The 26627-nt window shown below is 42.2% G+C and overlaps 2 protein-coding genes across 3 annotated transcripts in view; both read right to left on the reverse strand.

Moving 5' to 3' along the window:
- atp9a (ATPase phospholipid transporting 9A) overlaps positions 1–12505 on the reverse strand; it is a 56843-nt gene extending 44338 nt beyond the window's left edge. The window contains exons 1-9 of one of the 2 annotated variants that reach the window (XM_076276413.1): positions 12284–12501; positions 10453–10597; positions 7783–7896; positions 6985–7093; positions 5167–5225; positions 4373–4424; positions 2399–2493; positions 2015–2095; positions 1420–1495 (exon numbers count right to left, since the gene is read on the reverse strand). In XM_076276413.1, the coding sequence (XP_076132528.1) occupies positions 1420–1495; positions 2015–2095; positions 2399–2493; positions 4373–4424; positions 5167–5225; positions 6985–7093; positions 7783–7896; positions 10453–10597; positions 12284–12351 (799 nt within the window). In that variant the 5' untranslated portion in view covers positions 12352–12501. Of the gene's footprint in view, positions 1–1419; positions 1496–2014; positions 2096–2398; positions 2494–4372; positions 4425–5166; positions 5226–6984; positions 7094–7782; positions 7897–10452; positions 10598–12283 lie in introns of both variants that reach the window. The other variant, XM_076276414.1, reaches the window with a different exon arrangement.
- Positions 12506–14052: 1547 nt separating this feature from the next.
- On the reverse strand, positions 14053–21078 carry sall4 (spalt-like transcription factor 4). The gene is made up of 4 exons (XM_076276002.1): positions 20996–21078; positions 16428–18956; positions 15918–16207; positions 14053–15443 (listed from the first exon to the last, which is right to left on the reverse strand). Exons 1-4 carry the CDS (start codon positions 21060–21062, stop codon positions 15009–15011), a joined length of 3321 nt encoding a protein of 1106 aa, XP_076132117.1. The 5' UTR covers positions 21063–21078; the 3' UTR covers positions 14053–15008.
- Positions 21079–26627: the final 5549 nt, after the last annotated feature.

The raw sequence follows: 26627 nt of genomic DNA on the forward strand, positions 1-26627 counted from the left end.
CAACATTATCCACTGCATTTATTGCGAAGGGTGCAACCAATGTATAGGTGGGAACGGTGCTTTTTGCGGTCGGAGCAATTGAGTTCCGAATTGAAACGTTACAAAAGCACGTCTCCAAGAAACACATCCTGTGCCGTGGCAGGTGCATGGCCGGCACAGCGTCTCTCGTCGACAGCGCTTCAGCGTGAAGAAGAAGCCGCAAACTGAAGCAGCAGGGAGCGACAATAACAGTTCACACTGCTGCTAATATAGGCAAATAAATAAACACTTACTGCTTCAGATCATCCTTATGAACAACAATGGTTTGACCAACGTAGACCCAACCTACATCAAAAAACACGGCCAGTACTAAGTTCATTGGGGTGATCGCAGACACAAAAATGCATATGTTAAAACTGCAGACTCAGATTCATATCATTCATGATTGATGGAGATGACATTACGAAGCAGTGTGAGTCCACAGCGCATCTTAAGTGGCCACACTGAGGTGAAGAACACCTCACACAGCGACCCCACATAGTGACCCCGAATATACATAGTGAACCCAATTACTAGTTTAAAGTAGCCAGGGAACCAGGCGAATATACATGGTGAACCCAATTACTAGTTTAAACTAGCCAGGGAACCAGGCGAATATACATGGTGAACCCAATTACTAGTTTAAACTAGCCAGGGAACCTGGCGAATATACATGGTGAACCCAATTACTAGTTTAAACTAGCCAGGGAACCTGGCGAATATACATGGTGAACCCAATTACTAGTTTAAACTAGCCAGGGAACCAGGCGAATATACATGGTGAACCCAATTACTAGTTTAAACTAGCCAGGGAACCAGGCGAATATACATGGTGAACCCAATTACTAGTTTAAACTAGCCAGGGAACCTGGCGAATATACATGGTGAACCCAATTACTAGTTTAAACTAGCCAGGGAACCAGGCGAATATACATGGTGAACCCAATTACTAGTTTAAACTAGCCAGGGAACCAGGCGAGGTGAGAGCGAAGTGAGAGCCCTGGCAGGGCCGTCTGAACACTCTCCCATTGAAAGGGCTGTCTACCCACCTGAGAAACGGGCCAGGCCCATCCCAACTGCTTCTCTGATATGGAGCAGGCTTTATGCGATGACAGGTAGAGGAGCAGTGTTGAGGCGCATTTGCACACAACCAATGCCTGCACTGATTGCATTTAACAAACTGATCTGATTGAATTTAACCGATGATTACGCCCCTTGGAAATCGGAAAAAGAACTGCGTTGCAGAACGTGCTGGTGCACCTCAATGAAGTTAGATGTGTATGTAAAGTGTTTGTACATGGATATGTGTTTGCATATGTATGTATCTGTGTGTGTGTGTGTGTGTGTGTGTGTGTGTGTCTGTGTGTGTGAGTGTACTTGTGTGTGTGTGCCTGCATATACCTGAGGCAATGACAGTGCTGGCCCACAAGGTGTTTTCAATGCTCAGACTCTCATTTACTGGGGGATCTCCATCCTCCTGCAGCAGAGCAGATACATCACATGACCACATCATCACATGACCACTCACATTGGCATTTCCATGGAAACACCACAAACACTCTTGGGAGGGTGCATGAGATTTGTGCTGGCCCCTTGTATATCTCACTTTTAGACAAAACTTTTAATGTATTACATCGTAATAAGCTCTCTCTTTATTTTAATAGTCTCACATGCTTAGCTTCAACCAGTTAGCACAGTTAAGCTATAGCTTAGCACAGTTAAGTTAAGCTCAGCTCACCTCACCCGCGATGCTAACTGGTTATAACCAGTTAGCACAGTTAGCATCGCAGGTGAGGTGAGCTGAGCTGACTCGTGATGGTGACTGACAGAAAAACTGATGGTCAGTGACTGGCCAGCCAACTTGCCTGACATGCTCTTTTACTTGCCCCTAGCCAGCATGCCATTGCTTGTATTGAAGCCTGCCTATCCTACCACAAGCTGTAGACACATGATATGGGTCAGCGCCAGCTGCATTGTGGGTCAAGAGCTCACTCACTCTGGTGAAGGTGCCGATGAAGTTGTGGATGTCAATGTTGGGCTCCTCAGCGTACACGTAAGCTCTTATCTGCAGCAGATCCTGAGAGAGAGCAGAAAAGATGGATTTACACATACCTCTGCTGCTTCTGCTGAATACACATACACTCTCTCTCTCTCTCTCTCTCTCTCTCTCTCTCTCTCTGTCTCTCTCTGTCTCTCTCTGTCTCTCTCTCTTGCACACATACACACCACACACAAACACACCACACACATTTTAGGAAAACATGATACATAAACTCAATAAAGAAATGGCATGAACCTGTCAACCAAAATCCAAACAGACCATTAAACTACAGTTATATGTGCATATTAAATCCAGGGCAGATTATATAAAGCATCTCACAGCTGCAGTGGGCAATCTCTGAGTGCATGCCACCGGCAGGCGGAGTTTCCAGTCTGTTTCACCATCCAATTGGTCAGTCCTCAGAAAGCAGGAACCTAGAAAACCAAGAGAAACCCATGTTGGACTTAGTGCTAGGATTCTAGTAGATAGATAGATAGATAGATAGATAGATAGATAGATCCTAGTATGTCCACAGGCTACATCTGTGGACATACTAGGAGATTCTAGATGTAGATGTATGCATGCAAGCACCAAAGTGGATTCTAATAGCCTGCCTTGTCTTGATGTGTGTGCTGTTCCTGACCTCTAGGTGGCACTGTTACCATTCATCAGCAGAGGCCTGTGCCTCCTTACAGACTCATGGCCCACATTTACAGTTGAGTTTTTGTTGCTCGCATATTATTTTCAGTGTCGGCTCAAGGTGTTAATTTGCACAAACAAAACCATGCAGCTCTGACTGAAGCTGATGCATGCTCTCTTCACTCTGATCAAGGACAAAGCATACCATCCTTGTCACGCACACAGATATGCGCTCAAACACATGCAAATGGCTCCATCCTTCCCCCACACAACAATATGCATGTATGGAAACATGCAGACACAGTCACGTCACACTGACACAGACACCGACACACACCACCAGATGCTTTCTCTGTCATGCCCTTGAATTAAATGAATACAAATATCAATGTGATATTTTTGCTGTATTAAGTTAAATGCCCATTAAATTAAATTATTTTTAGGGAGAAAATTTTCAGATAAAAAAAATATTTTTAATTAAAAGTCCCACATATTACAATAACTCTTACAATACTACAATAACTCTGTTAATGTATGTGCACCCTTACATACATGCTATTGGCTTGTTTGTGTGTGCTGTGCCTATGTATGAGTGTGTACTTTAGTGTGTGTGAGTATGTGCTTTAGTGTGTGTCTGTGTGTGTGTATATGTGTGTGAGTATGTGCTTTAGTGTGTGTCTGTGTGTGTGTATATGTGTATGAGTGTGTGCTTTAGTGTGTGTCTGTGTGTGTGTATATGTGTGTGAGTATGTGCTTTAGTGTGTGTCTGTGTGTGTGTGTGTGTATATGTGTGTGAGTATGTGCTTTAGTGTGTGTCTGTGTGTGTGTGTGTATATGTGTGTGAGAGAGGCACAGTGTTGGGGGAGGTGTGGTTGAGCCAGGTCTCGGCCTGTGGAACCCTGGGCTCTTCATAATTGACCTAATGGCCTCCATCTGTTGAGCCATCAAATGGCCCTCGTTCCCGTAACACCCACACCCCCCGAGCTCAAGCAGAGGAAATCTCTCACCAGCCCAATCCCTCTACTCCCAAAGCTGCCACAAATATAGCTTTATCTTGGGTATGAAACAGCCTAAGATTAAATCTTAAGTACCCCAAATGTATCTCGTTATGGCAGTTTGCACACTTAAATGCATTTAAATAAACAGAGGTCTTTGTACTTTTAAAAGAATTTGTGCAATTTTTGTTCTCCGACCCCTCCAAACTCTCTGTGGATATCAGCAGTCTGACTGGAGTTCCTCTTAATGACTTACTTATGAGTCTGGGCATTTCAGCAGCCGCGTGCAGAGCCCAGATGGAATCTACAGGGTCAGTGTGCGCCATCTTTTTCCTCAGTTTTGTTATTCAGAATCGGAGACGTCTTCCTGCCTCAGACAGTCTTCACATTCAGCTTCAGATGTAGGCACACATGCTCCCTATTCCCCACCTGCTCCCAAAGCTCATTTGCAACTCCTGATTTATCATTTGAAAGGCAAAGACGACATGAAGCTGTATCTTGGCTTGCCCCAGTAGGCAGAATTTGCCGCTTTGTAAATGTGAGACAAAGACATGCATTTGAGGTCCCCCTGATGCTAATTAAACTGTCTGAGCAACAGTGCCCACAGGGCTTCACGTCTCTGCCCGGTGCAGACTGCTGCATGTGTGAGAGGGGAAATGGGGGTGTGCCGAGTGCTTACCGTTTCTCTCTGATGTGCGCAGAAAGATCATGTCGGCAGGGACCCGCTGGTTCTGAGGAGAGACGGGAAAACAACATTATTAGATCAACCTCTCTCTCTCATTCCCTCGCTCACTTGCACAGACACACACTCATATATACACCATTCCATTTACACAGGCATCACAAGCACATGAGTGTGTATTTTTACACTGCAAGGACTCTTAAAGGCCACATCAGGTCTCAGAGATGCAGCACTGTGTGAGTTGCTTTGAGAGTCCAGAGGCTATCTCTCTCACAGATGCACCCCTAAGATTACAATGACTCAAACAGAGTTTCAAAACCATGAATCTCCAAAGTAGTTCTGTTTTAAAAGACTGAATATTTATAAATGTAGTCTTCCATTCACACGTAAACTATGTGAGCTATGTGTAAACTAACATGGCTCAGGCTGTAACAAGACATGGGGGAGACTCTTCTCATATTTCATGCACCCACACCCCCACCAACTCAATCTCTTTACAATGAGCTGAGAGGCTGTCTGGCCCAAAAAGTGTGCAACAAAAGGATTTAGGCCCGATTACTAATGACCAAACACAAGCCTCAGCCTGAGCTCTCTGCCACCCAACATGAGTGACCAAAGGCAGTTCTCAGTCTGGGGTCCCTTGACCACATGACGGCTAAACCCCGGCAACCAGAACCTCTCCCATCCCAAATCTAAAGTCATGGTTTATTTTGAAATGATAAGCCTGGCCAATATTTTTAAATGTAAAATAACGGGGGATTTAAAAACCACATAGACAGAAACATACTAACCTTTTCAACAATGATAAGATCTCCAACCTGAATACCACTACTCTTTACCTTCACTGTGCCTGATAAACAGAGAGAGAGAGAGAGAGAGACAGAGTGAAGTGAAGAGAGAAAAAGAGAGAGAGAGATGACAACTCTTCACTCCAGTTTGAATAGCCTGTGAACGCAAGACACGTTTGTTGTTGTGCTACCTGAAAAGATAACCACAGGTTAGTGGTAGTTTGTAACTGCTACTGATTAAAGACGATTATAATGTCTCACTGAAAGAATCAGTGGCAAGGGCAGAGAACGACAGCCATTCGGGAAGTTGACATTACAGTCCAGCTTCAATTCCTTTTTTCAGGAGCCAACAGGACGAAATATAAAATGTATTGAAAAGAAGTGCCAAAATTATTTTAAGAAATAAACGGAAACCTGCAAATATGTTTGTGAGAGCTCTGTCATTGTCAAATAAAAGTGAACAGAATTTTGCCCCATTGGCCTATCGTATCTGTTGAGTGAGCAACAGACAGTTGCTTGATCTAATTTGGTAGTAGGAGGTTAGCAGCAATTGGGTTTGCATGCTGCAGGCAGCTCTTTATTCCCTTTCCCCTACAATAATCTCCTGTGCAGTGGGTGACGGAACACAGGGAGGGGTGGAATTCTCTCATTCCTCTGCATATGAGCAGGCCACAACTGTTTGGAGGAGGTCAGTGACCTTTCACCTTTGTGGTGGTGCCTGGCTTTGTGCATATGTAAGACATTAACACACGTTAATATTGCCATTGACTACATTCAGAAGACTTTAAGAAAATACCATCTCTTTGTGCTGCTCTCCAAATCAAAATATGCCCCTCTAGTCATCTTTGGAAATATGTGTTAATGCAACCTAATTGTGTAAATCACTACTTGACTTTGTCTTCCTCCATAGGTGGAAAAGATTTAGACATTGATTATTTACTTTAAATATATCATTTACTGAAACAAACAAGACTTCAGTTTCTCTCGGTTGAGTTTTGGACATGTTTTCACAAAGATGACCTTTGAGCTCCAATTCTCAAAGAAGGCCTGCCTTTCCATCCAATGCAGTTGGATTACAAAACAAAATCAGATTTTGGAGTTAAAAGCAGAGGGTTGGAAGATAATCAAGTAGTGTGGCTTGCTTTTAACCCTGTAGTGTAGTTAAAGAACAATGTTGACAAGTAGCCTTTGATAGACTATAGCCACCAGTCAAAGCAGCTTTATGACAGGAAATGTTTAGTCACAGACTCTGTTGTGAAAAGTAGAATAACAAGTTAAAGTGTGACGGAACTGCTACATTTTCCATTGGAGAGTAAAAAGCATTACACAACTGTCTATCTTGTTGGAATAAAGGTATACCTACCTAAGCCTCTAATGTTCTAAAACACAATTAGATCTCTGAATCTGACATTCAGCAGTAAGTCAGCATGGGCAATTTAATGATAATAATTAATCTTAACATTAACCTGAATCAGGAATGGAAAAAAAAAACATTCTAAAATATGTGGACACATTACTTTCTATCATTGCTAATATTTTATATATTTATCCTCCAATAATGATAAACAATATTATCTGATAACATTTTATATTTTTGTGTCATATTATGATAATAATATAACATGACCCAGCCTTGGACTGTGTTTCCATCCAATAATACACAACTGAAAAGTAGGATTTAGAGATCAGGTGCCTTTAAATACCATACCGTTCCTAATAAAATGACAATCCCACAGAGAGAAGTTGTGGTTAAACTGTGAATGAAAGTGTGCTTTTGCAGTAAACTAACAAGGCTTTGTCCCCATGAAAACAAGATGTCACCTCTGGTGGAGAGCTTGCTGTAGATCTGTGAATTGACTTCTTTGTCCCTTAGAAAACATCGCATCTCTTCCACTGCCTCCCTCACGATGGTGATGATTAGCACGAAGCCCTGAAAGGCAAATACTGTGGTGAGAACTCCAGCAGCCACATGCATATGGCCTATCTGATATCTATAGGACATTTAGCCACATGCATATGGCCTATCTGATATCTACAGGACATTTAGCCACATGCATATGGCCTATCTGATATCTACAGGACATTTAGCCACATGCATGTGGCCTATCTGATATCTACAGGACATTTAGCCACATGCATATGGCCTATCTGATATCTATAGGACATTTAGCCACATGCATATGGCCTATCTGATATCTAAAGGACATTTAGCCACATGCATATGGCCTATCTGATATCTATAGGACATTTAGCCACATGCATATGGCCTATCTGATATCTACAGGACATTTGAATTTCTGACACCAAATGGTTCATAAATAATCATCTCCCTCTTTAATAATGACACAAATTCAATATAAGACTCTATATCAGTGTATGGTAAGATCCACTGGACTCATTGGCAGAAGGTAACAAAGTAATCATCCAACTGGTGAACATGAATAATTAAACAGGATAAATAGATAAAATGCCTCTCAGAGAATCAGTGTCACCTTCATAGTTGTAGACTACCTATTATTTCTGATACAGAGCAGAAGTAAACACACACACACACACACACACACACACACACACACACACACACACACACACAAATATAAAAGCACATTTGTCACTCACCAATGGCACCCAGTAAGTGTACAGTGCCCCAAGTCTCAATTCATTGACAAACTGCGAGCAGGCCAGAAGCAGGAAGTACAGGTTGAAGAAGTACTTAAACTGATTGAATAGTACCTGTTGGCGCAGCATGGAGTACACACATTAAGACAGGTTTAGGGATGATAATAAGGCATATAGTTATAAATGAGTCATTATATTAAATACACATGTAAAAATGCTTTGCATACAGATGGTTATCAAATGATTTTATGGCAAAGTGTGAAAACTCCTGTTTCATCAATGGAGAACAGCGTTTTTGCATTGTGAAATGTTGTTCAGGCAGCAAGGCAGCAAGCAGTTAGCGGATGGTGAGGTGATGTTTGCTGTATGTGACAAAAAATGTTTTAGCTTAGAAACCGCGTAACATCGCTTTGAGTGCCTTTAAGGCATTTGTGGAGAAGAAGGATGGTTCGGGTGTTCTTTTACAGCTCACAGTAAGCTATTTTGTTGCTCTGATTGGTTAGGTCTATCCAATTGAGTACAGAAGCATTTTCCCCCCTGTATCGGTTGAAACACGCCCCATAATCACGTCCCGATGGACCAATATCAGACTCAAATTCTGACTAAAATTGAGTATGACGACGTCAGGCTACTGTTAGCCAGTATCTGCCAGTAAGGAAAATGTTCGCATAAGGCTAAAACCACATCACATCACAATTGCAGCAAAAGTACAGTCTTCAAATGCATTTTCCATTCTGCATGTACACTACTCAAACATCCTATTACTACCGGTATTCCAAGAGTAAACCACATATGGTTCACTACTAATCCTGCTTTTGATTCTGGCACCTCACTCAGTGTGAAATATAGCTCTAAACTGCTAACCATAGTAAACAGAAGTGTATATCATTGTGACAAGCTCTGTAAACTAAACCTTTTGAAGACTTTAAGAAATTGCACAGTTCCAGGTGCCTCAGAGCTAACAATGTCTTGTTAAATGTAGCAGCAGCTTCAGTGCGCATGATTAAATGACCTGATGCTATATGCCTCCTCTCACCTCTCATTCTATTTGTCTTTCCAAACCTTTCAAATTCCCTCCATTTTATTCCAGACGTTCTCTCTCACTATGACATACATGTGAAGTACATAGTCTGTTACTGAATTGATGCTTTTTAAAAATCCCTCACTCAAGCTCTGCAACATTTTAAATGTAAGCCATACAAAATACAGGCCTACATCTCCTTTTCATTCAGACATCCATGCATATGTTTTGGTTTGACTATGAATGGGAAAACTTTCAAACATGGACTAATGTCTATATGGTAGTATATTCAGCATGTTGTCTTTTCAAATCGTAGTTCTGACAATATACTTCCAGTAAAACTCTTTAGGATTTTGGTGATGAATTAAAAAGGGTAATTAAGAAATTCCTTGGACTTTCATAATCATTGTGCTTCCATGGCATAACACATTCTAGGAAATACAATATAATGCCCTGCCACACAGACTATGTGAAGAATACCACATCATGCCAAGGCACATCAACACACATGCGGGAAACACTGGGCTGCTTTCAATGTTCTTTGTTAGTTGTATTCTGCTTTTTTTGCAAACAGAAACTAAATGGGAGTGTATAATAACTGATGGTTTCAATAATCTATATTGGAGTACACTAAAAGGGTGTCTCCCAAATCCTTTCTGTTTAATCCAGTTCATAAAACGGTTTGTTTGATATTTGAGGTCCTAACACCCGTTTTGTAACTAGTGTTTTAACAGTTTCCTCTGCCACCCAGGGTGAGGTATTTACAACCTCTACAGCTAGTGTCCACAGACACAGCTGGCCGCTCCTGCTACAGTTCTCTCAGGCACCGCCGCCCTCCGCAGCAGAGTCCAGCACAAGACACTATTCTACTCATTTTATGAAAGAGAGGGATGGGGTGGGAGACAGAAAGAGAGCTAGAGCAGGCCCACCCTGTTTAACTACCCATCATACACCACTCTGGATTCTGCAAAGTGCTGCTGTGATAGGATATTCTATTTCAGCACAGATTACTTACACAAGAGATTTGAACATTCAAATGGCATGACTTTCACATGTAATTTAAAATTATATGACTTTGCATTGCAAATTGTTTCTGTTTGCATGTTAAGGCATGATTTGCTGAAAAAGGCCATGCCTAAGAAAAGTTTGTAAGTAACAGCATCAACAACACTTCTACGAAAAGGAAATGAAACTACTGCTGATGCATGCTAATGCATATCTGATATATAGCACCCTCTACAAATATTACACTGAAAACATTCCACACAGAGTAAGGAACCATGAAAACATTAAAAATGACCACAAATCAAACATGAAAGATTTGGCAAAAAATCAATTTACGTTCAATTTGTCATTTAGTTCACCTACTACTTTTCTTTCAAAAATGGGGTTCTTCACTGGGTGACACATAAATATGCTATGGTAGCACTGTGGCAAGAGTGTGATCCACGTGACATACACTTGAGAAACGAATGCGTGACCGTCATGACTGTCAATGTGAAATGTTTCAGAAAGTGTTGCATGAATCATTACTTGAATATTCATGCAAAGCATACATACATGCATGCGTGTCGGTGTATGATTTAAGGGCAACAGGCCTTAACTGTCACCAGTATAACTTGAAAGAAAGCTTCACTTGTGTCACTTACTCCAGGAAGGAAGGTGAAGAAGTTGTACTTTTGGTTGTTGATCACATTCCTGGGATAACGTTGCTCCCTCTTCTCGGGATGCCCCAACCACACTGTCCGTGGCCGGAAGTCACCCATGCCACAACATCTTGACCAAGGGCAGCATCTGCAACACACACACACACATACACATACACACACACACACACACACACACACACACACCATCTCAACTTAAGACACTGCGCCATAATGACGTTGTCTAAAAGCAACATTCAGGAGAAGCCCTTGAGCATGACTGGCAGCTGTCACTCATCCTACTTTCACATTCTAGTAGATTTAAAGCTATCTCACCTCTCCTTGTGTCACATGCTTGGGTGCAGCTTTCTCCTCCATTTCACTAGTTGTTCTAAAACTCAGACTACTACTTATCCAGTGGTGTCAGCAGACATCACTTACACAATCTCCACTATAGGCATCCCAGGACCACGGCCAGCTACCAAGCCAAACATGTGTATTATCAACATTCTACATCATCCCATGGACAATAACTAACTAGTGGAATGTTAAATAAACACTGACAAAGCTACTTTGCCTGTTTTCCTGCGTACTGGACAGATAGAACAATGGAGGGGTGAGGTAAGTGGAGGCAACCTACATATTTCAGTCAATATTGACTCTTCTGATGGCCCACAGTGTGTCCACCTTTCACAAACAGCATTACAGCTCATGAGGTAAGGCAATAAATGCCTTAAAGCACCCTGAATAGACTTTGCAACTGTATCCATACTGCCTACAGCATGACATCTTGCTTTATCAGGGAAAATTAGTTTGTATCAACTTTGTGGATGTATTATTATTATTATTATTATTATTATTATTATTATTATGCCGTATTCTGTCAGATATAGGCTAACAACCTTCGATTGTTCTTTTTTCGGGTGTGGGGGGTTTCTGTAGAACAATGACCACCAGTTTATAGATGGTAAAGCCTACAGATTGAAGGAAGCTTATCAAAAGGAAAGCGTACCATTTTGTGCTGCCTGAACTGTGGGCCTGTATAGGCCTGAGAGACTTGAACTCTGTTCACACGCCCTGTTTGAGGGCTGGTTGCATTTCAGTGCTATCATCGGAAACAGGATTAGCTCATTCAATGAATTTGCAAGACTCAGATTTGCCATTCAGCAACAACCAGGTGTAGGCAGGCAGCTAAAAGAGATACTGGACCGTGGGCAGAATCCCTCAACCATACAATGGCCATACAATTGTCCGTCCATTTCTGTAACAATTTAATGTAAACGTGTACAGTGACTGTAATGTAAGTAGGCCCACAGCGCAGTCTCGCTCTTCGGCATTCTACTCAAAAGCCCTATTCCCTGTACTGGTGCCATTAAGATTTAAGAGTCCGATATAAAATACCACAAAATGACACAAAGACGGTGGTCAGGACACCAGAACCCGGTGCGTAATCTCAGATGAGGTAACTATGTTGGTCAATTTCCCTAACGCAAGCATTAACCAAATTGACAACAGCGCCACAGAAAAATTCACCTGCACCTATAAAGACCCGGAACAAGGATACCCAGCTTTGCGCAAATTTAAACTGTAGTCTATTCTATATATATCGATACTTTCATCTAGATTTTTGCTGTTTCTCTAGCCAAACCAATGCCCTCCGTCAAAAGCCTACCGAGAATATAGGCTATAGAGCCAAAACACATAGTAGATAGGCGACATTATCCGATGGTTGGTCTCTTTTGCTAACCAAGACCCGAAGTATTCAGGAAACACAACAATGCTCACTTGTAATAATAGGCTACTGTTTTAATTTACTCCCCGACTGCGCTCTTACCCATTTCTGTGTTTATTGTCGTGCCGTTTTTTGTGTCTCACGGGCTGTAGCGGTATATTGTCCGTCATTGCTGCCGCTTGTGTTGACAGTAACAGCCAGTCTCTCTGAACTAGCTGGGCGGAGGCTAACTGTCAAGGAGCTTGCGCCAGACTGGTCGGCCTCTCCTATACTATGCCAGTCACTGTCGGTGCTTGATTCACGACCACTGTAGGGTGCGTCCGGTTAGGTCCACCTTAAAATATTTAAAGAAACCTATTTCATGTACAGCGTTATAGGAACATCAAGAGACAAGTATTTTTGCGTTGTTTTTATGGAGAAGCCAGTAGCCTACATACGCACTACCACTAGGCTATAGTCTCAATTGAAATTGTGAGATACATTTTATACGAGCCAAAGCCACAGGCGCTCATCAGTGGAGAGTGACTGTGACATGCAAACCAAGTCAAAGTAGCCGAGGTCAGTCTGGTCTTACAAAAATATGGTTATCCACATGCAAAGATGGTGATTTGAGAACAGGGGACGTAAGACATAACATTTCAGTGGTGAGCTACTACTCCAACAAGAGGTCTTGGCCACAGTATGGTCCATTTCAGTGTAAAATGCAAAGCTAGTGATTTATTTTTTATTTATAAATTATTAGAGGCTACACCTGTATTGTTCTGGGTTTCCTGTTGCCATCTAGTACCCATTAAAATGCATATCCTCATCTGCTTGAGGAAAAGATTCATTCTAGATGACACTTTCACCAAAGGCAGTGTGGATCTAGCATTGACCAATATGTAAAATGGATTTGCAGTAGAAAGTAGCAATACTTTTTTGCAAAAGGATTAAAAAGAAATAAGAACCAAATTCACCCCATATTTTTATTTTGAAAAATAGAGTGGATGAATGGTAAACAAAAAGCACAAATTTACAAAAGGTCTACACTGTAAACAAGCCTAAAACTGACTCACCATTTATGAATCGTAATACAAGACCCCTTTAACCCAGTTCTGACAATTTTGTAACATTTTGTAACATGAAAAAGGCACAACTTGGTAATGCATATACATAGTTAAATCAGAAAGGAACAAGAGTCTTGGTCTATTCTGAGCAAGAGATGTGCAAAGTGTCCCACAATACATTCATACTTTAAAACAGCACAGAAACGGGAATACATCAGCAGTTGTGGGGCAAAGAGATGTAAGCATAGAATTACTTACAATGCAAAGAAGCAGACTATGCAGAGTTGTCCAGACTTTAACAGTGAGAACACAGTAAAAACAATAAGAAAAATATGAGGTAGAGGGGTTGCCAAACAGGCCACTGCTTCATGGACTGGAATGAATGAACACACACACACACACACACACACACACACAAACACAACACACACACTTAATTTCCCATAGGCCAAGATGGTGAGAATTACTTCTGTGTGTAATCCAAAAAATAAGAAAAGGGTTTGGGATTAATAAGGGACCAGCACTTAGTTAATAGGACGAAGCATGAGCAAATCTATCCAGGTTTTAAATGGCAAGGCATTACATCCAGTATTGAACACCTAATCTCCAGTGTGTACAGGGTGGCGGGTGGAAAATGACAACTGGAAAAACGTCAGTATGAGATCAAATTTTGATATGAAATATCCTAAATGTTTACATTTCCAATTTTGTAAAAAAAAAAAAAAAAAAAAAAAAAGAGATAAAGTGCAGCAGATGAGCATATTCACCATCAAATAGGCTACATCTTCAGATCTACTGAGGAGCTGCAAACCCATTTTCATCCACCAATCTAAATAAGGGGGAACCAATATATTATAAGAGAGAGAGGAAAGCGTAAAACAAATGAATCCAGTTACTGAAAGATACACAGTAAATAATAAAAGGTTTGCAAAAACAATGATACTCTAATGCTACATGCAAAAATATAGAACATTTTGGTCACACACATATAGACATCAAATAGAACCTTCATTACAATCTTGTGGTGCTTAAAAAATAAATCAAAAAGAGCAAGCAAAAACAATGACCATATTCAAACTAGGCACTTGGCAAATGAATTTTTGGTTTCAAAAGCAGATGATGAACTTGCAACTCACAAACCATGCAAATAATTTAATATAGAAAAAAGATTTCCCCGTCAATGTCTACACAGCATCAGTCAACAATGGAAAAGTAACTACATATGTTAAGATCCTCTTTATGACATGATTGAAGGTGCCCTGGCATAGGCACCCAAAGGTAACCTTCCAAGAATTCACTCATGGGTATCTAGCTGGTTTAAATTCACCAGTGGCACATAAAAGTGGTCTTGAGAAACTAGTTGATCTTTGTGAGAAAACTTAAATCCTTCACTTTACGATGTCATGCCTTAGAGGTAACATTTTCAAGTATGACTTACATTCAACTTCAGAAACAAGACTGACTTACCAAAAATACAAAAATACCCGCATATATTAGAGAACAAGAACAGCAAATACAACTAAAGAAGTTATATCAACTTCTACAAGTAACACTAAGATTTTGAATGGGTAAACAGTTCAAAAGCCAAGTAAGGAGGAAAAAATGCAATCTTCAAGTTATGGAGGGAGACAAGAAAACGGTACCAGATACCCCTGAATGTTCTAGAAACTGAGGATTCACCATAACTGCCAAATACAGAAAACAGTAATAAGTCAAAACCAAAAATGTTTTGCTTTGTTGGCATAATGCTCAATATCAGGGAAGTCATGGTGGTCCTTAAATTAATTCACAGTAATCTTGCCTTCCTCCATGAAATGCGGGAACTGGGCTTTTGACATCGGCTCCGAGCCATTCTTCTCCATCTCGGCCACCGCAGCAGACAAACCCGTTTGTGACCCATCCATGTTCATCATCGCCCCTGTGGAGGCCACCAGGGAACCCCCAGCAAGAGTGCCTGGAAGAGGGATCCCACCATTCTGGATAACCGAGATCTCGTTGGTCTTCATGGTGAGGCCGTTGGTAAAGGCAGCAGCATACTTGTTCCACACGGAGGGATCAAAATTCATGGGTGGGTGCCCCAGATCCTTCGGTGGCGGAATCATGTCGGGTAACATCTTGGCCTCAGAACCCATAGCTATGAGTGCCATAGGATTGTCCAATGACAGCCGTTGCCCTCTTCTTGCAGAGTTATTCCACATATGAGTACCAACATGTACCTGCAACACATGGATGGTGGCAGCTGCATTAGAAGTCAGATTTACAGAAACAAAAAGGCAATCTCCATCTTTATCTCCATCATCATAAAGAATTATTCATTAGTGCATGAAATCTACTAAAAGGTGATTAAGCATGTATTCCCAGCTTTCCAATATACCTTCACCCAAACACATGTGTACATGTTGCATTGATTAGGACCCATAACAGATACTACTTATCTTATAGACCCTTTCAACAATAAAAAAAAAAACAATGCTTGAACGTTCTATTTGGGTCCCAATCTACTTCCTCTGCATTAACATAACATATGGAATGTTAAAACGGAAGCCTTGTGGGGCCAACGATGATGCTGATAATGGAACTCTTGAAAGGGTCTATTGGTGGTGGACAGAATGTGAAAACCCCATTTTCCCCAGGTCACCCGATCTGTACTCGGTATGACTATGGCCTGTACATATCGTCTGGTCATTTACCTTCAGATTGCCTTTGGTTGTGAAGGCCCTGCCACAGATGGTACAGGCAAAAGGTTTTTCTCCAGTGTGTGTCCGCTCATGGATCTGAAGAGCACTGGCTGAGGAGAAGTTCTTCCCACAGCTGTTGCACAGGTGCAGCTTGGTGGACCGGCGAGGGACACTGGAGGCTGAGGGCTGACCGCCGGTGCCCTGGAACAGATCATGAGCGCCCATAGAGGTCTCTGGGGGGATCTGCATCTCCAGCTTCACCAGACTAGGAGGAACCCTCATGTAGGGCATGTTGTTTGGGGCTAGAGCAAAAGACAGAAAGGATTTGTGATGAAAGATTCTTTCTAAACTTGTAAGGTTCTAAATATGTGACTTGCCACATGCCACAACAATGTGACCTCTTTTTCCACAAATCATAGCACAATGACTGTGTGTAATGTTATGCATCAAGTACACACACACACACAGAGATGGTCCTAACCTAATACATATTGATCACCATTTCAAATGTCTAGCACTCACCAAATTCTCCATTTGAATAGGGCAAACCCGGCTCTTCTTTAATCTGTTTGGGGACAAAGCTGGACGAGGTCAGGTCCAGTGCACCATCACTAGAGTCCTGCTGCCCACCATCTGAGTCTGGTTTGGACGTTGCATCCACAGAGGCACACTCTGGGGACTTCGACTGGCTACTTCCTGGATGACTGGCCACTGGTGACGAGGAATGGAAGGAGACCGAGTCGGACACCGCTGGACTGCGCCCGTTCTTATAATCTTGCTCGGCGTGGGGAGTGTTGGTGGACGGCGAGTCCTTGAAGCCGCAGTCACTGTCTGATGCTGCGCTGCTCTGCCGCTGCAGATTCAACGCTGCGGTCAGGCTTTTCATGTGGTTCTCCAAAGCCGTAATGCCTGTAAACATCTGTGAAGGTCCATGCAGGGTCGGAGTCTCGTCTCTCGAGGCATCAGAAAGGCCATGGTGGACTAGGGGTTCTGATGACATATTGGCAGCTTTTTCTTGGGGCTCCATTTCGGAGTCATGCTCCTCAAGACTGTCTTGGAGGTTGTTGGTCATTCCATCGATGAGAGACTTGTCTTCAGTCAGGCTGGAGTCCATGGACTCGGGTCCATCAAACTGTGTCTCAGGCACAGGAGTGTTGGGGATCTGACCCCCCATATGCATGCGGATGTGCTGCTGCAGGACCACAGCATTGGTAAACTTCTTCTGACAGATGGGGCAAGAATGCTGCATCTTCAGTGGCGTGTTGGAGCGATGCACACCATAATGAGCCTTTAGATTACCTTTGGTGGAGAAGGCCCGACCACAGATCTTGCACTTGTATGGGCGCTCTCCGGTGTGTGTGCGGTAGTGCATCTTCAGTGAGCTCTGGCAGCTCAGGATGCGGTGGCAGATCACACACTCGTTTGGGTCATTGGTCCTCTTCTCCAACCCATCCACCATCTGCTGAAGCTTTGTTGTGCTAAGTCCGTCACCACTGGCCACTTTGCCGTTCATATGCTGCAGTCCGACCAGTGTCTCTGTAGACTCTGGAGTCTGTTCCATGCCCATCTCTTGTTGAAACATGCTGGAGTGGATGGAGGTGCCATCACTACCAGAGGACGATGGCCTTTGTGAGTATGGGTCAGCACTCAAGTCAAAGGGTTTGTACCCTTGTAGCACAGATGAAGGGAAGCCTGACGCAGACATGCCTAAAACTGGTTTTACATCTACAAAGTTAGACTCCTCGATCGGCAACGACATGCCATATGGAATGCCACTGCTTGTAGGAATGTTGTCCAGATGTTCTGGAACAGGGTGGGGATTCATCTTGATATGTGGGTACTTGTCCTTGTGCCTCTGGAAGTGCACTTTCAGGTTTCCTTTGGTAGTAAACCTGTTGCCACAGATGTTACACTTGAAGGGCCTTTCCCCCGTATGTGAGCGCAGGTGAATCTGTAGTGCACTGTCATTGCCAAATACCTTCCCACAGTACTTACATTTGTGTTTAAACGCATGGTCTCCAGACCCATTTTTCACCTCGGACGGCAGACCTGTAGTCTTGCTGCTCCCTTTTTTGGAGGAGTCGAGTCCTGTTGCTGCGAGCGCACTAAACGGGCTGGAGAAGGCCAGCGCTCCTGGAGACTGAGGCAAAAGGTTGGGCAGCCGGCTGGCCAGGTCTGGGAGGCCCTTCAGGAGGTCAGTTTTGGTGGTCATCGAGCCCAGGCCTGTGGCGAGAGAAGTGGGCAGCCCGTTGGTCTGAGGTAGTTTACCCTGCTTCAAAGTCTCCAACGAAAGGCTCTGAGAACCGGTGCGTTTGCCGATGAGTGCTGCAGCTGCAGAGAGCTGCTGGGAAAGGTGAGCTCCCAGGGCCTTCAGGGGGTCGAGGGTGGCGCCTACCGCACAGCTCAGGCCTTGAGGGGTCATCATGGCCACCTGGATCCGAATCTGCTCCGTCAGCTGGATCTGCTGGAGCTGCTGCTGCTGGAGACTCACCAGCTGCTCCAGGATCATGGGAATGGCATGGGCCACAGGAGTGGCCACGTCCTGTGATGGAGGAGACTTGCAGCTAGAGAGGGATGAGGAGTTAGCGGATGATGAATGCTGAGTTACGGCAACTTTGGTCGCTGGCATGGATTCTAAAGTGACATTGTTCGAGTCCTGGTGTTTCGATGACGAGGGGTGGCCAACGTCAGCACTTGACATCTCGGCTTGTGTTTGAATCAAAAACTCTTCACCAGTACTTTGTTTTGCCAGCTGCTCATCTTCCATTTCCTCCTCACCCACGGTGGAATGAGGGTCAGCCGACTCGTCATGGCTGTGGCCATTCTGGAAGTCATTCGATGAGTCGTGGGAGAACTCTGGAAGGACGTTTTCCCTTCCTCCGTCCTTCATGATGACCACCTCTTGGCTCTTAGTGCAACTCTGTTGATGTTCAATGAACTCTCGCTCATCAAAGAACTCAGCGCAGCACTTGTTACAGACCCTCATCTCTTCCATGCGACATCGCTTCACCTCAGTCCCCTCCTCCTCTCCTGGCCCATCCTGCAAAGCCCCTGTGATGGACAAAAACAAAAGTCATTTCCCATTCAACATTTTTAAATGTCTAAACAAATTCCATGTCTACACAGCTTTATAGACATCCACATACTTGAATTAACTAAATAATAATTTAGAATTTGCAATAGCTACAAGGACATATTTTCTACAGTCATTTGAAAAACTAATTTCTATACATGCATCATGCAAATTGCACAACATTGACCCCTTTATTAATAACCAAATACTGCCAGCAGGGGGCCCCTGGGTAAATGACATCAGTCTCTGCGAGCCTTTGTAGCATCCTACCCTATTGCAATATTAACAAAGTTACTGAAGCTTTAGTGAACGAGACAAAACAGGAAAAATGGATCAGAAGAGTTTAGATGGATACATTCATGATTTAAATCGAATTTGTAATTTGTATTTTTTTTTTTTCATTTTACTACAAGGAATAAAAATCACATTTTTAGCTTTAATGATACATAGGTTTTACGCATCAATTAATTGCATACAAATGTTAACTTTTGATTATATTACGCAAATTAAACACCAGAGGAAAATACAATTAGCCTATTCGTATCTGCTCCAGACTGGAATTATTTGGGTCCATTCCGAAACCACCTTTTTAATATCTTATGTTAAACGCCTATGTTGCAAAGCTTTATAATGCTAGGGGCGAATGTGATAACTGGATACTGGGCAACTGGTTTAGTGAGGGAAAAGCCCAATGAATCAGTTTTGTCTGTCCTAAAAGTGCAAGGGGTCGAAACGACTGCGCTATTTAGACTGTGCAATGGACAGTCAAATAAAAAAGTAGCTTAAAACAAAGCATATTTTCCTGACATATTTAAATAGTTTTGTTCAATAATACACGAGAAGCACAACTCCGTTGTGGGCATCCAAAATGAATATTGCTAATTTGGAAGAGTAAAGTGGCATCCACATGGTGGCGCAACGTGACGAAAGGAAAGTTTCCTTTTCCCCATTCAACAATAAAAACGGTTGATTAATGGAGAGAAAAAATAATAATCGCTGGCCTACCATCGTGTATCTATGCTATCTACACCTGGTGGCAAGAATATAGTTTCTAATCATTTAATGTTTAAGGTGTGAATGAACACATTAGCTTACCTATGAAGGTGTTACAATACCAGTCTACAGTTAAACCAATCGACCCCCGCCCCCTACCCCGAAACTGCACCCCCACCCTGCTCCATGTGCACGGTCACAAGCAGTCACGGATTTAACTATAGGGATTTATTGCTCGCCCCCGAAACGTATTCCATGCTGACCTGACGAACACCTTTGTTTGAGAATCGGCATCCAACACACCACGAACATTCAAAAAACGGCACGATATATGTCCAGATCCACCACGAATCACATTGAGATGATAATCACCTACAGTAATTCGCGAGCGTCACAGAAAACAATGCAGTCCTCTGTTGGTTAAAACTTTACAGTGGGCACTGCAGTCTACTTAAGCGACACGTAGACTAAACCAATAAGTTAGATGACAAAACGTCGACCAAGTTGATCATTCAGTACTGAACTACTTTTACAACGCAGCTAAATTGCCAAATATTAACAACGGGCTACATTGCCAAACATTAACAACGAGCATCAATTCATTGAAAGGTACTATTTGCAACACCTGATAATAATCAGCCATACAGGTAGACGGCAACTCACATTTGCAAAACACCAGTTTTAGGAGGCAAGTAGCTACTCACATAACGTCATTGTTTGCAATTAAACTACACATACATTCATAATTGTTCAAGTTTGAAAGGAGAGTTAAAGCAACACGTTATTGAGACTTAAAGTAATACAGCGATTAACTTTACTAGTTCACATTACAAGTCCTTATTCATATTCTTCTAAAACGCATGGATAATGCCAAGGGTCATGTCTCCGGTCAAAGTGCGGCGATTGAGTAGGCTTAACTACTCAACCTTACTAAACTGCCTAAAAAGTTTTCATAAATTAACGTATCTATATTTAATTGATACATTTGTTTCACATCCAACGGTAAGTTGGTAGGACTACTCACCATTTTCAACCGAACCGGGCTCTTCGGAATTGATGTGCTGTGGCTTGGATTGCTTGCGCCTCGACATGGTCCAACCATCGGGAGCAAATACTAACACTATTTACTCCTCGCCTTTACAAATTCTTCCCCTCAATTCTTTGCCCTCAAGTAGAAATGCGCATGTCAAAGTAATTATTATTATCAATAATGCAATGCGATTTATCATGGTCTTCTGACAGCTGATTGGCTCTGGTCCAAGTGCTTACACATTATTCAAATGCGCTCCATTGATGAGAAAAGCAGGGAGAGCGAAGGGGGAGGGAGATGCTAGATCGGGCAGCGAGAGGGAGGGAGAAAGAAAGAAGGGGAGGGAGAGTTCAGCGAGAGGAAGGAGGAGAGACGCACAAGTAGATAGATTCGAGTCTTACATAACACTAAAATAAACCATAGGCCTAATCAGGCTGCTAAATATTGGTCAAAATACTTTGACTGATGGGTGAATATGAAACTGGACTATATTACTGTTCCGAAAACTTGGTCTATTTTATTTTTAAAATGTAGCCTATGTTTGTAAGTAACGTAGTCTAGAAAGAAACCAGTTGCACATGTCTTTTTGTTAGCTGGTATTGAGTTCAAGTTAAACTAATTGCCTTCTAATCTCCTTCGAATCATTACATGAGTAAAATTGAAAGCTCCTGACGCATTTTGTTTTGGTATTTCAGGGAAGAATTACTGACAAGAAAATACGTTTGGCATTTCTCATGAAGGTGTTATGTAGGTAAATATGTATTCGATATTCTAATGTTGCTGAATAGCTGTGAAGCAATGGAGACAATCAAGGCAACACAAAAGGACTTCCTTTGGAAAACAGAATGGGCATGCAGTAGGCTATTATGATATGCATGGGCCAAGACGGATAATATACATAGAGCCAGGTGTAGGCTACCAATGAGCAGGTTTTTGTTATAATCACTTGCTTTGCAAATCCATTCATAATGATGATCCATAACTTGCCGCTATCATCAGGGTTGAGAGATTCAGTTTGGGAATGAAAGTATTTGCCTCAGTACAACCATACATGGTGCTTCAATACAGTAATTGTCCACTGTTCGTAGTGCACTAGTGTACTTCAAATAAATACAAATAAATTCCAAGTCAAAAAACACTCCTAAGATGATTCCATGAAAAAGTGTCTGCTAAATGTAATGTAAAAGGTGAAAATGTTTTTGCCATACATGATTTGCATAATCTGGTTCTGGCTGGGTTGACCCATTGTTGGCTCTTTTTTTTACACATGCTAATAGGAACCAAGTACAAATCAGCATTCAGGTGCCTCCAGGTGCTCCACTTTGGAATTTCCACTCTGACCACTCCTGTCGCCTTGACCACAAGACCCCATCCTCAGATGTACATTTGCTTAAAGTTTTGTCTTGCCCATGGGGTCTTTGAGTTTACAGTTGATTCAGGTTAACTGAAGTAATAAGGTTAGTTAAGCACCTAGTAGGTTGCATCCTCACACTTTGATGATTGTGTTTCTGCTGTTATTACTATCACTAATTTGACCCCTCTCCTCTTCAGTGTGTAGTAATAGAGCAATCAATTGTGAGTTGAATTTGCCTCTAATGTAAATTTGCCTCTAAAATTTCAGGACATTAATGGTGCTTGTGGTGGTCAGGCCTGGTGTGGTGAATTTCACACCCTGAACTCTGAATGTCAGAGAATTTTAATCCTTTGCACCGTCCCCCCCCCCCCCCCGAGTCTGGTCAGAGCCTCGAGAGTGAGAAAGAATTTATTGCTTCCCTCAAAAGAAGATAGACCAACCTCCAATACTGCTACACCCCCAGGCTCTACAACACTTGCCTAATTCTCAAACAGAGGAGATTGATGGGACTAAAAGTAATGGAGGGCCTTTGTCACACACTCCAAAAAAGTAAGCTGTTTACAATACCCGCCCATCCCCTGCACAAAGTCATTTTTTTTGGCAGCCGTTTTGTGCAGTGAGCTAAAGCCTTCAAGGTGAAAGTGTAGTAACGGATGTTGGGTGTTATAGATTGATGACTCCTGCAAAAGACTGGATTCACCACTGCTATGTGATGTCCATGCACAGTTTAGTCGACTGCCAAGAGTGGAAGAGTCTGCTTGTGTGTTTTATTGTGTGAGAACCTATGTATGCAAACTGAGGTCTGAAATTATTGGACTCACAGCATTTCCATACACAACAATCAATCAGTGATATTTGCCTGGATGTGTCTAAAGGTATTGGCCCTCTGCAACGGCACTTTGCCTGGATGTGTCTATAGGTATTGGCCCTCTGCAGCTCCACTTAAAGCCGGCAGCGTGGAAGCCTGACGTGCTGTGGCCGCTAATGGCCTTGTGCAGATAAAGATGAGTGCTTGGCACTGCCCTGCTGTTCATTTGTGACATAAAGAGAGGACTCTATATATCTTATGAAAACAAAATGTCCATCACCGTGAGACGGACGAACGGGCTGGAGGGAGGCAGAGGAAGGGTGGTGTGTCTAGACGCTTTATGACTGCAATAAGAAACGACGCTTGCATCCACTGTTTCTGTCACATTCAAACTAAACAATGTTTGAATAGTGTCACAGTGGGGTCATAAATCTACAGATGTGGAGAGAGTGAGAGAGATTCATCACCAGTTAGACTCTTCCTTTCTCTTAAAGCTGAACATGTTTTTTTCTCTGAATCTGGAGATACAGAACTCTTGAACTAAACTGACTTCATTTTCAGGGGAGCTGCACTGTGGCATTGATTGCATTTCTGCTTTTGATCCCCAATCTATTGTGTCAGCACAAAAAAACAGTTGACTATACGACACAAAACAAAGCCGGAAAAAAACAACAGGATCATACAAATGACAAATTATATTACTATTTACTCTAAACGTATGTTTTCACAAATACATGATTTAAATGAGAGAAAAACAATATATGGGAAAGTGTAATTATTTCTCTTGATGAACTTTTTCTTTAATATCTCTGAATTTTCCTGTCAGGATGTAAGTCCATTATAGTGTTTTAAGCATCCATATTCATGTAAAATTAAGTATTTTCTCATAATATATATTATCATTGCAGCATAATCTCTGGGTATTACGTTTTCAGTGATCCAAAAATGATTTTGTTTATGTCCTTGTTGATTCATGATTTGGAAAGTGTGATGTTTTTTTCTACAATGCAGTTTTTTCCCCAAAACAACAACAAAAAAACTGTTGATGACTTTTGTTAACATTTTCTTTTTACACTGAAAAACATTGGACACTTTTTGTGTGTAAAAAAGTGTGTGTAAACATCTCACTCTAAAAAGTGTGTGTAAACATCCCACTCTATTGTCTCCAACAATGACTGCTTGGTTACTCCACAGCCTTGATGTGTAGCCGTCCTCTCTACTCTGGACACAGCTCCCCATCACGCTTTCAAATCAGATCAGATCATTTAAGCTCATCCTGTTTTCCTCCACACTGTATCAGATGTCAGTAATGCCGTGCTATTTAGACTTCCCTAGAAGTTATTGTTTAATTGTGTAGTTCTGGAAATGGTGAACATGGTCTAAATGTTCCTAAAAGTGAAGCGTCAGTGAAGATGTTGGTCCAAATCCAAGGGCCTATTTATTGTGACCCTGTGCTCCATACAACACTAAGGAGGGCTGACATTGGACGTCCAACCAGGAGCTCCTGAACAATAACACTTGCAACACTTGGAGTGGACTTGTAAATTGAACATGTGTTGCTCAGCCTGCAGTAAAAGATGAAAGGAAGCAGGCAGTCTGTGTCGGCTGAGATATTTCACGTCAACACGACAGGCCCTGTGCCCTACGACCCAAACACAGGATCTCTTTCATTAGGATATTATGGACTATCAAACCTCAGCAGATGTGTTGAAGCTGGGGTGTTATGAGAAACAGTGTAAGGCACATGCAAACCGGCCTGGGCCTTTACTGGGCCTTTACTGGGCCTTTACTGGGCCTCTCTCTCCTCCCACTGCTGTGTTCTGAATTTGGAAAGATGCAGTATAAGCTACGATGAATCCATTTCAAACAGTTATGATGTTGAAAGCATAGAACTAAAATATCGGAATATTTCATACAGCATAAAAGGACATTGTACTTTATTTCACTCTGTGTGTGTGTGTGTGTGTGTGTGTGTGTGTGTGTGAAAAGTAAGAGGAAGGCTTTTAAAGCGCTACCCAGGTGCTTTTGATATAGATCAATGTTGAAAAAGAGAACCATGCATTTTGTAACTCATTGTTGTGACCATTGAGTGAGGGTGAGCTGTGTTCATATGCCCACTTATTTTACTGCTAATTCACAATGTGCAGAAGAGCCGCTGTTTTCATTGGCGTGTAAACACACAACTGAAGTCGTATGCAATCCAAATGTTTCTTCTCTTTACTCTCGGCTAGTGCAGATTCTTTTCAATCTCTGTAAGAATTTGAATTTTACTGTTACATGGAAGATAGATGAAATTCAACAGGAGCTTTAAACAATGCATCACCACATGATGAAAAAAATTACTTTAATCTTGGCGCTCTGTTGTTGTGTTTGTCCAATGGCAAGGGAAACGTGACAAGACTTATGTTGTGTTTAACCAATTCATACAATGTACCAATGCCTCATGGTAAGCCCACAGAGGGTTTTAAAGAGCCACATAGCGTGCCTTTTGGTCATCAACGGAGCTGACAGTATGCCAACAGAAATTTGGCATCACCATGAAAGGTCATGTCTATAAGATTGTGATGATTATAATGCATCATACGTGACTCCCTTACATGTTTGGGCACTGATTTGTCGAACACTCCCAACAGCTGGAACAATTCAAAATTTGTGCGAAGGAAGAGAATATCAAAACGACCATGTGATTCCTTGAAGGGATAAAAAACACAAATACATTCAGAACAGGGGAAATTTATTGATTTGAATAAATGGCCTCTCTGATTATTTGTTGATCCCGCAGAAAGATCCCAGCCTTGGATCCTGTAAACAGCTTTATCAGGAGGGGGAAGTGGAGGAGAAAACAGTCTGGCCCATGTTGTGACATGTGGCATGGATTGGCATTCATTTGTTTGTAATGAAATGCTTTTTAAGCCTATTAGACGACACACACTGACCTCATCATCAGGAGCGAAGGCAGCTTGAAAAGGCAGAAACGGAGGAAATGGACTGTGTGCAGGTTGACTGATGGAGGCACTCTCAAACTCTGATGAATATTGATTGATCACAGGAGTTGTTCTCCAAATGGGAACTTGTTATTGCAAGAAAGACGAGAGAGAGAGAGAGAGAAAGAAAGAGAGAGAGAGAGAGAGAGAGAGAGAGAGAGAGAGAATGTATGTATGACATCCAGCATTTAGGTTTGCTTACCATTTCTACCAAACCTAATTTCACACTGGCTATTTCCCACTAGACTTAGGAGCTTGCGAGGAACTGGACTGAACCTGAGCATTGTGGTTCAGGTGTAAGTTGATATTTTTGGCAGCCCTGAACCCTTTTTTTTCCGCTCTCTTTAAATGTCATTTTTGGTTGGTGCTAAAACACTTCCTCCCTCCTTTCAGGCCTATAAATATCACCATTATGTGCGTACAAAGGGAACAGCGACAGTTTACGTGCTGTGATTGATGTCGCTGGACAGTGGACAGTGC

The sequence above is a fragment of the Alosa pseudoharengus genome, unplaced genomic scaffold, assembly GCF_046254945.1.
Source record: "Alosa pseudoharengus isolate Yale_2024_CS ecotype anadromous, Long Island Sound unplaced genomic scaffold, YU_APseudo_1.1 YU_APseudo_1.1_scf_9, whole genome shotgun sequence".
Classification (NCBI taxonomy): Eukaryota; Metazoa; Chordata; class Actinopteri; order Clupeiformes; family Clupeidae; genus Alosa; species Alosa pseudoharengus.